At 44.1% G+C, this 10,689-nt stretch overlaps 1 protein-coding gene across 3 annotated transcripts; it reads right to left on the reverse strand.

The window, feature by feature from the left end:
- Window positions 1-4,540: 4,540 nt before the first annotated feature.
- LOC121688489 lies at window positions 4,541-5,848 on the reverse strand. Of its 3 annotated transcripts, none has more exons than XM_042068107.1 (3): window positions 5,609-5,848; window positions 5,109-5,432; window positions 4,541-5,009 (listed from the first exon to the last, which is right to left on the reverse strand). In XM_042068107.1, exons 1-3 carry the CDS (start codon window positions 5,790-5,792, stop codon window positions 4,618-4,620), a joined length of 900 nt encoding a protein of 299 aa, XP_041924041.1. In that variant the 5' UTR covers window positions 5,793-5,848; the 3' UTR covers window positions 4,541-4,617. The 3 variants fall into 3 exon arrangements, with proteins under 3 accessions (XP_041924041.1, XP_041924040.1, XP_041924039.1); XM_042068106.1 differs by having other exon boundaries at window positions 5,109-5,516; XM_042068105.1 differs by having other exon boundaries at window positions 5,109-5,475; window positions 5,550-5,848.
- Between the last annotated feature and the right edge of the window lie 4,841 nt (window positions 5,849-10,689).

The raw sequence follows: 10,689 nt of genomic DNA on the forward strand, positions 1-10,689 counted from the left end.
CACTTGGGAAAATATACTCACATGTAAAACACACAAACACACACACACGCGCACACACACATACTGTACACCCACGCACGGACGCACGCACGCACGCACGCACGCACACACACACACACACACACACACACACTTTTAGTTGAAGTATTTTTCATCAGTAGGACCTCCACTTTATAATATCTCCCCCTGGCTAATTTGAATCACGTAGCACTGGACAGCATGACAGTGATGCCTCTGACACATTTCCTTAATCAGTGTGCCCGGCTGATGGAGATAAGAGATAAATTAAAACGTGGTAATACCTGAGGACCTCGTTAGAGGATTATTGGTGAGTCGATAAGCTCCAGCTCTCTGTGTTGGGCCCGAACATGACCTTTGCTGTCAACATTATCCAAGGGCGACACGGAGGAGCTAACAGCTAATCACACAGTCGCTTATCCTACATTTCCTCATCTTGTGTCACTGTCAAGAGATTATTTTGACATGCAGAGGTTCTGCATGAAACTAATTGTGGTGTAAAATATCTCGGGCTGTTAATGCTGTGGCAATGTGAGTTCCACCGGTCATGAAACATTGCATGTCCAGCTTAGATAAAGTATTTCTACTAATATACAATTGACTTTGAGATGTTTGCTCAGATCCTTTCCAAAATAACAAGAATGAATGTCTATGAATATGTATTATTCCATTAACATGCGTATGTACTTTCTGCAACTGTTATTAATTTGATGGCAATTGGAAGGCTCAAGGCTGTATATGGAATTCTACGGTGGGAGTGTGCGTGTGTGTGTGTGTGTGTGTGGAGGGGGGGGGGGGGGGGGGGGGGGTGGTAAAGAAGGAGCAGCAGGACAGTGGTAGGTGGAGGAGATAAGCGTGCCTGTTTTTCTGCACACCTGAGAGGTAATGAGAGTGGCTGCAGAGCTCTCCAGCGCGACTCATTTCCACACGCTGAGCGATGCGCGGCCTCTGGCAGAGCAAGCCTGGTCACTCGGATGCACTGACCTGTGAACGGGGAGACTCATCAGACACACACTTACACACAGGCAGTCCTACCCATGCACACATCCTCTCTCTCTCTCTCTCTCTCTCTCTCTCTCTCTCTCGCTTTCTCTCTCTCTCTCTCACACACACACACCACACACACTCACACACACACCACACAAACACACACACACACACACACCACACAAACACACACATACTTAGACACTCTCACACAGGCTATCACGTATACACTCACACATTCACTCACTCACACACAAAGAAACACACAAACACAGAAGGAGGGAGAGAGAAAGAGAGAGAAGAGAGAGAGAGAGAGAGTTCTTCGAGGCTGGGTAGTGTGGAGATGAGCAAGAGGTGGCAGGCTGATGGCCTGTTGTGAAGAGACATTTTACGCCTCATTTCCAATAATGGCCCCCTCACTCCATAAGAGAGAGAGAGAGAGAGAGAGAGAGAGAGAGAGAGAGGGAGAGAGAGAGAGAGACAACAAAAAAGAAACTACGGGGAAAAGAAAAGAGCACGAAAGAGAGAGAGAGAGAGAGAGAGAGAAAAGGTAGTGGAAGACAGACTGAATGAGAAAGAGAAGGTGATGGTGGGGGGGGGTATCAGAGAGACATTTTCTGTCCATCAAGTGCAGTTATCCTCGCAGAGTGGCTGGCGGTGGCAGAGTTCAGAGCAAATGAGGGTGTTAGTGCAGGTGATTAATCTCACGCCACCCAGCCGGCCGTCCGTCCCTCGTATGCGTGACTCGGTCCGCGGTCCTCACGTCCTGTGCTGACCGTCCGCACCCTCCCTCTAACGCGTGACTCAGTCACGGCTGCCACGGCCACCATGGCCTTTCATTTCCCCGAGGCTGAGGAGAGTGGGCAGAAAATGAACTAATATCATGATTACAAAGAGGAAGGGAGACAATGAGCGACCTCATCATTTCAAAGGAGAGCGAATGATGAAGGGAAGAGAGGGAAGAGAAGAGAGAGAGAGAGAGAGAGAGAGGGAGGGAACAGAATAAGACAGCACAGAGGTCCACAGGAGATCAAGCTTTATCCATAAAGTCTCCGTTGTTTTCTAATTCTGTGCAATTGTTTCCGGTGAAACATTTGTCTGTGTTAAGCACGATTCATGCTGCCTATTCATTTTTAATGATAGAAGCCGCATGCAATCTTCTGTGCCTCAGCTGGTTAACGACTGATCAATTTTGCCTGTGGACTCATATCTCCTTCTGTATTTTTCTCTTTTTTACACAAATGTGAATCCTCCTGCTGTTGAGTTACGTGTTTTAAAAACAATCAAGAGAGAGAAGACAAGCTTGATCATAAAAGAGCTTCTGATGTCTTTATGAGTTTTGTTTGTACGTGTTGGCTTGGAGGATAAAGGACAATCTCACAACCTGACGTCATGGGCCAATGATTTGGTCGACACAAACCAGTGCCTGGACTGGTATTACCTCCATGTTTCACACGATTGCAAAATGTGCTTGCAGTACTGGGACCATGAGCTGTGTCTGAAATACCCTTGGAGTGTAGAGTGCGAGTGTTGTTGCCATGACATGGGCTTTAGGTTGTGTGAAAATTGGACATTTTGAACACTATGCTATTTCACAGCCTTCCTGTTGTTAGATCACTTATGAAATATTAATTCTAATTTAATTTCACTTGAGTTTCATGTTATTTCTGCTGATTTGATTATTTTGGATATGCTGTTACTGCCACCATCTTGCTTTAGGGCATTGTGGCTTCATAACATTCATCCTTCTATTCTAATCATGTTCATGGCAGGAATGTAGGAATAACGTAGTACACAGTACATTCTTGTTGATGACTCATTGCTTTTTTCTAATTACCTTTGCACACAGTGAAGACAGAAATATTGACATTATTACAGGCTTAAAAGGCCTAATTTCATCACCAAACCTTCTTCCAAAAACTCCTCTTCAGCCAAACCACTTTGTGTATAACATGTGCATATTAAACAACATTTTATCTTGGCCACATCATCTCTTCTGGATGATTTAAATGGGGGCAGTTGTCTCTTCATTGAGGCTGATGAGGACATCAAAGAGAATGGAGGTCACACATGTTTTGATTATTTTACTTTATTTTCTTGAGAAGGTCACATCAAACATCAGATACACAGAGCAAGAGAGAGAGAGAGAGAGAGAGAGAAAGAGAGAAAGAGAGAGAGACGCACTCCTCTTTCAATGTCATTGAAGTTTAATGACTTGCAAGATAGCAAAAAGCACTGCCAATCTAAATGAACCAACCGCTGAGAGAAGTCTTCTCATTCTGTCTATCTGTGTACAGTGGAGATTTTTTCAGCCCTGAGAATTACACGATCTTGCCACATCAATCCTGTGGGATCAACTCCCTTTTCTTCTTCATTTGAATGCATTATTTTTACCATCAGATCAGTAGGTACACTTCTAGACAAAAGAGAACAAGTATTTTAATGGAAAGAAGGAAAAGAATAAATGATATTTCTTGTGTCCCCTAAGCAACTCTTCAGCTTTAAAGAGCACATTTTATTACTGGTAAAAAAAGAAAGTAGCTTTGCCTTCAAATCAGCCAGACTCGCGGGGCTGGAGGCCAATGGAAAGCAGGATCAGACGAAATCGATGTGGCTTGTTTCCTCTTTTTTCCCCCTTTTATTTTTCCTCGTGGCTTCTGGCTGATGAGGAGGAATATGGGGCAGCCACCTCAAAGAGTCAAACAGGGTTATGAAAGCAAAAGCTGATGAGAAGGTTTCTCCAATTTATGGCACAGGGTTAACGGGATGTCTGATATGTAAGACTGATGGCAGATTGATCATAGTACAGGCATTATTTTCACATCTCTGAGACAGTTTGGCTATCTCTACCACTAGACTGGTGTACTGTATTGGTATTAAAGCTATACTCAAATTGTCAAATTGTAGTGAGTAAAATTAGACATATTGTTATCACAGTATATAACAGTTTTAAAAGTGTAAGTGTGTACAGTTGTGTAAGTATAAATACACTAGTCTGCCTGTCCACAATGTTTCATTTCACCCCAGCATAAACCGAATAACAGTATCAACCTGAGAGGGGAAGCTAGAGCTGTCTTTAATAGTGCATTGACAAGGATATAGGCACGGGAGAAGATATTGTGTGAAGAAGATATTTGTTTAAGAATCATGAAAATACCATCTCAGTGATTGCTCCCTGGGATCGGAGCACACACATCCTTTCCAGTGCTCTCGTCATTTAAGGAAAGCTAACAAGATCTTCTGTCTTTATTTAACTGGCTTAATTAAAATTGAAATGGTAAACTGTTTCGAGCCTCGGAGATCAATGAGGCAGATGGTAATTGCCTCCTGTGACAACATTATCTTTCTGAGTAGCTTTTGTCTCTTACTCCATTCTCCCCTCCCTCAGCGTTTGCTCTTTTACTTTCTCTCTCTCTCTCTCTCTTTCTCATTTCCATTCAGTTATTCCCTCTATTTCTCTTTCAACCCTTCATTTATCCAGTGGAATATTAAATGATGAATGGAAGCAGTCACTGTTTATGAAATGTTATTGATTTAATGGTATAATTGCAAAAATATGATAAAAAAAAAATAATTATGAAACAATAGCACTATGATTATCTGAAAGTCCTTTCAATCATCTGCTTTGCAGACTGTCAGAAAGCCCATTTCCATGGCCAGATCCCAGACGCCTGGGATGGCATCAAGTTTCTCGATGGCATCGTCAGGAAGAATAATGCCCCCTGTTCCATCGTCCCAACATCTCTTCTGCGGAGGCTCCTCCCAGCTCCCACCAGACACGCCTCCTCTCTTCCTCTGGAGCTGAGGGCAAACGGAGCCCTCCACCTGTGAGGAGTGCTCAGCCTTCAGCTTGAGCTGCTTGTAGTAGGAGGCCATGTGCCGGTGGTACTCCAGCATCTTCACGTACGCCTCCCTGGTGGTGTAGTGGACTGCAGAGCTCTTGGTGTTAGTAGGTAGTCCATGAGCTACGTAGCCAGAGCAAGGCATCTGGTCTCTCAGTATAGCTGAAATCAGATTAAGATAAAGATTCGTTATTGCCTTGATACTGAAGGATCTACAAAAACAAATAGCCTTATTGTAAGTTCATCTAAAGATTCTCTTACTTGTGGATGGGTGGTTGTGTTTCATAATCCCACTATTGCTGCTAAGGGGCATAGTGGGATTGAGCAGTGTCTTCTGGGTGGATGTAGCACCATGGCTGGCTGCATTCCCTGAGACGGGGGCCTCAGCTGAATTCAGCAGGGCGATAAATTGGTCCTGGGTGACGTCTGGAGAGTGGGTGAAGTTCCCCACAAATGTCAAGCTCTCCTTCCTCACTGGAGCCGCCGCAGCAAGTCTGGTGGGAAAAAGATGGCTGCTCTCGACACTGGTGGGCTGGAGGGGAAAGTTGCCCACAAACGTGATGGTCTCCACTTCCTTTTGAGGCACTGAAGTGAGCAGGACATTGGCCGTAACACTGCGCACACCCTGGGCCACAGTGCACCAATCCCCACATTCCTTCCGCTGTAGAGCTGCAAATATCAACCAAATATCAATAAAGGCTGATTAGAATATAAACTTCTATGGGTGAGAATATAGGGAGGGCAAGAAACAAACTTCTTACCAGCTGGAAAGCCCAACCCTGACACATATGGGTAGGTGGGCACAGATGTGGCAGTCGAGGGCGGTGCAGAGTATATGAGGGCTTCACCAGTGTTGACACAGGGCAGGATTCTCTGAGAAAGAGCCGGATGTTCAGGCCCAAACCAGGATCCACTCTGGTGAATTGTCCGTGGGTAGAAATCCATTGAAAAGGTAGAAAATCGCTTTGAAATCGCAGAGGTTAATCACAGGTGACTTGCCTTCAGCTTGTTCAGTAAAGAAGTGATTAACTTTTGCCAAAATTCTACTTTGACCAACATTCTAAGGTAAACATTCTAAATTGCTTGGCGATGGGAAAATCCCTCATGATGTCATCATAGAATGTTCCCAGGAGGAAGTACAGAACAATTAAATCTAAACATTCTAAACAATGTAAACACCTAATATTCAAGTCAAGTCAAGTCAAGTCAAGTCAGTTTTATTTGTATAGCGCATTTAACGTGCACAGAGTGCAACCCAAAGCGCTCCACATATAGGCTAAGACATTGACTAACAAAGACAATAGCGGACGGAGCGGCGTAGTCGCCAGCGTACCCGTGACACCAAGACATAGAACTACATTTAAGAAATAACAAACGCAAAAGATGCCGGACGGAGCGGCGTAGTCGCCAGCGTACTCCGCAGAAGAGATTTTGGGACGATGGAACAGGGGGCATCATTCTTCCTGACGATGCCATCGAGAAACTTGATGCCATTCCAGCCGTGACACCAAGACATACAAGACAGACAAGAAACAAATTAATAAATAAAATAAATACAAATTAAAAATAAAATTAGTCCAATCTCCAACCGGCTGAAAATGTCCAAGGGCAATGATACAAGGAAGTTTACAAGGATACAAGGAAGTTTATTGTCACATGCATATAGTTACTGGAAGTAAGAAATGCAGTGAAATTATGTCTGGTGTCAGCCTATTTGTGCATTTATGGGGGGGGTAAAAAGTGAGTGCAGTAGAAGGGGTTTAGTAGATTAAGTGGCAAGGGCTGCATAAGAAAGGTGGGGGAGGATTGGGATTGGGCGGGGGCACCAACAAGGAGCACCCAAGAGCAACAGGGGCAAGGAAAAACTCCCTTACCAAGGAAGAAACCTTGGGCAGATCCACGGCTCAAGGGGCTAACCCAACTGCCAGGGGTCTTGGTGTGTGTGTTGGGGGGATGACAGGGGAGATGGGATAGTGTGCTGTGTATGTGGGGAGAGGCCAGTGTGCAATATGTGTGTTGGAGAAGCTTCCTCATGAAATAATGTGCTGTGTATGTAGGGGAGGGGGGGGGGGGGGGTGTGGGATAAATTTTATATGTCTCTCATTGAATGTTTAGTATACCTTACATACATGTAGTGAAATCTAATTGTCATCTCCTTACTCTGACCCTTGTGTTTTCGGAAACTCCTATGTCAGAATGTTTAGTTAAATTAACCCTTGTGTCAGCGAATTGTTGGTAACCCTCAGGATGGGGGGTCATAAACATTTCTTATCTTTGTCAAAACACCAGATGGTTAAGTGGGGTCGTAAACATTTCTTATCTCTGTTAAAATACCAGATGGGTAAGTGATTAATGGAGGGTGACAACTTGTGATTTTCCATGGGTGTGGGGTAAGGTATAAGAGCTGGCTTCACCCACAGATGTGTGGGCTTGTTACTTTGACATTTCATGTGGGTAACATGCTCCCGGCGTCGTGAATAAAGCTGCAGTCTCACACCAGTTGTCTTGGATTAATTTTGACCACAGGGGGAGTGTACTGCAAGTATGGTGAAGGGACTTACTATTGCAGAGTACTGTATGTATGATGTATGTGAGTGATGACAGTGAAGATGTGTGTGTGGGCGGAAGGGGAGTGGAGCAGTGACTGTGTGTGTGTAGTGTGTGTGTGGGTAGGTGGGGGCAGTGTGCTGTAAGTATGTAGAGGATGTGTGTTGGAGAAGATCCTGAAGACAATGTGCTGTGTATGTGGGGGGGGGGGGGGGGGGGGGGGGGGGGGCAGTGTGCAGCAAGTATGTAGAGGAGGCTTACTGTAGCAAGCAGTGTGCTGTATGTATGTGAGGTGATGACAGTGATGATGTAAGTGTGTGTGTTTTGACGTGTGATGAAATAAGAAAATAAATAAAAGGTCTGTAGCATAGGGAGAGGGATGTAAAAGTGCTAAAAGTCATGTAGGTGTGTGGGGGGGGGGGGGGGGTCATGAGTGCTGAGGAGTGAATGAGTGCAAAGTCAGTATAGTGTGAGTTCAGAGTTCGGATGGCCTGGGGATAAAAACTTCTCTTGAGTCTCTCAGTTCTGCCTTTGTGACTACATAGGCGTCTTCTTGATTTCAGCGGTAGGAATAATCCATTGTTAGGATGAGAAGAGTCCTTCAGAATCTTTTGGGCTCTTAGGAGTACTCTTCTGGAATAGATAGCTTGTAGAGCAGGGAGTTGAGTTCTTATAGTACGTTCAGCTGAGCGCACTACTCTCTGCAGAGTACTACAATCTCTAACTGTGGAGTTCCCATACCAGGTGATGATGCTACCACTTAGAACACTCTCAACCGCTGAAGTGTAGAAGGCCTTTACTTAGCTGACGAAGGAAGTAGAGTTGTCGTCTGGACTTCTTCAGAACATATTGAGTGTTAACGGTCCATGTTAAGTCTTCAGTAATGTGGACACCAAGGTATTTAAAACTTGTGACTCTCTCTACAGGTTGCCCGCTGATCATTAGTGGGGTGTAACTGTAGTTCTGCTGCTGCCTTCTGTAATCCACTACCATTTCCTTGGTTTTAGTGATATTCAGTGTCAAGCTGTTAGATTGACACCACTGTGCCACCTCATCAACCTGATCCAAGTAGAGCTGTTCATTGTTGTTACTAATCAGGCCCAAGATCACTGTTTCATCTGCAAACTTGATGATGGAGGTATGACTACTGTTGGCTTTGCAGTCATGTGTGTAGATGTTGTACAGCAGTGGACTCAAAACACAGCCTTGGGGAGCACCAGTGCTGATGGTTAATGAGTCAGATGTCAGACCCCCCACTCTAACCACTTGTGAACGGTTGGTGAGGAAGTCAAATATCCAGTGACACAGGGTGGTGTTCAGTCCTAAGGCCTTCATCTTTGTGACCAAGGTGAGAGGTACTATCGTGTTGAATGCTGAACTAAAGTCAATGAACAGCATCCTCACATAATTCCCATTCCCCTCCTCCAGGTGAGTTAAGGTGGTGTGCATGAGGTTTGAGATGGCATCCTCTGTAGACCTGTTGGCTCTGTAAGCAAATTGGAGGGGGTCGAAGGAGGCAGGGAGGGATGAGCAGATAATGTTTTTCACAAGCTTCTCAAAACACTTCATCACTGTAGACGTCAGGGCTACTGGGCGGTAGTCATTCAGACATGATGGATGATGTTAACGTCTGTCCATTGGGAGCTTGCTATGGCTAGCTTTTGCCCTGGGCCTCTTACATCCATCCCACCCAATGGACAGACGTTAACAACATCAGCCGACTTGAAAGCAGTAAAAAGGACTAAGAGAATAACACGAAAACTATCAAAAATAACGTAAATAAAGAGAGAAAACATTTAACTAGACAAATCAATACAAAAAATAAACGTGACATTACATAAAATTACGAACATTACATAAAAACAAACAAAAACATGATGCCAGACGGAGCGGCGTGTCTCGCCAGCGTCCCCGTAACCTAGCCACTATTTATTTATTCAGTATAAATTTGCAATTAAAGTTCAATTCATAAAAAACATAGTGGCGCCCATAGCCTCCTATTTTGAGCTTCATACCTGCTCTTCAGTAAACCTATGGGTGACGTCACAGAGGGTTTGTTGACTAATTTATACAGTCTACAGTATGTGTGGCACAAGTGAGAGTGGGGTTAGTTTTTCTCACTGTCAAACTAAAAAAAACAACTGTCAAATGTGACATTGATTGAATGAATGAACATGGGCCAGAAATAAGCAATACGTAAGAGACCAAACCTGTGATGGCTGTTGTGCTAAGTGAGGCATTTTCCTAATTTTTCCCAAGCAAAATTTTGAGTTTGTCTGCCCACAAGTAAGTTTCAAATGAATTCCAATTGTACAAGTGTCCAAGGCCAAGCGGAGCAAATTAATGTGCAGACTACAAAAAGATCAAAGTCAACAACCTTCATTGCTGGGTCTTTATATGTTTTAGACGAACGCAATCATCTGTGGCTCAGAGGAGAGGGCACAGCTTATTATCCTTCTCCCCGCAATCGTCTGGACCAATGAGATGTTCCTCTGACTAGATATTGTTTGAGACAATAATAATAAATAGCTACAGGTATTATAGCAGCTACATTTTTTTTAGCGATTGAAGTGATTAGATGTAAAAATTATACTTTGATTTTTAGTAACAGTCAACATCAACAGTGTATCTAATATTTTGTATTACAGTTTTTGACTTGTCCATAGATTTTATTTGGTAAGAGATAACACGTCCTAACACTGAGCATCCTCACACTAAAACTGTGCCCTCTAAAAAAATAAAAAAAGAAAAAAGAGTGTGCATGACTGGGAGTATGGTTATATTATGACTGTCTATGGGTAGAAATGTCATAGAATGACAGTTGCCCTGAGTGACTGAGTGTATTTCTGGTCTGTCAGGCTGACACGCAGCTGTTGATGTGACACATTTTAAAGCTGCCATTACTAGGCACTAACTGTTTTTTGTTTTTTTTTGCGTGTGCACCTGTGGGCTATACGAGATGACTGGCAGTCGGGCACATCTGCTGGGGGCCGTGTTGTGTCAGTGTTCTGATCAGGCTGGATATTAGCGCAAAGCATCAGTGTAAGTGGAGCGGATGGGGTCAATTTAGAGGAAAAAAAACTGGCCTGAACAAGGGTCAAATCACAGCCAAACACACACCGGACAGCTGCAAATGAGTCAACAGGCAGGGCCATCATGTGGTTTGCTTTGTCAAAAAGCTCCAGACTCACAGGAGAGAAAGGGCTTGGATGTGGAAGAAAAAAGGACAAAGAAATCAACTGGAGTGGCATTGGATGAGGTCAACCTTGCAATTACACAGTTTTTGTCTGTGGCA

Source organism: Alosa sapidissima, chromosome 17, assembly GCF_018492685.1.
Source record: "Alosa sapidissima isolate fAloSap1 chromosome 17, fAloSap1.pri, whole genome shotgun sequence".
In the NCBI taxonomy this organism is placed as follows: Eukaryota; Metazoa; Chordata; class Actinopteri; order Clupeiformes; family Clupeidae; genus Alosa; species Alosa sapidissima.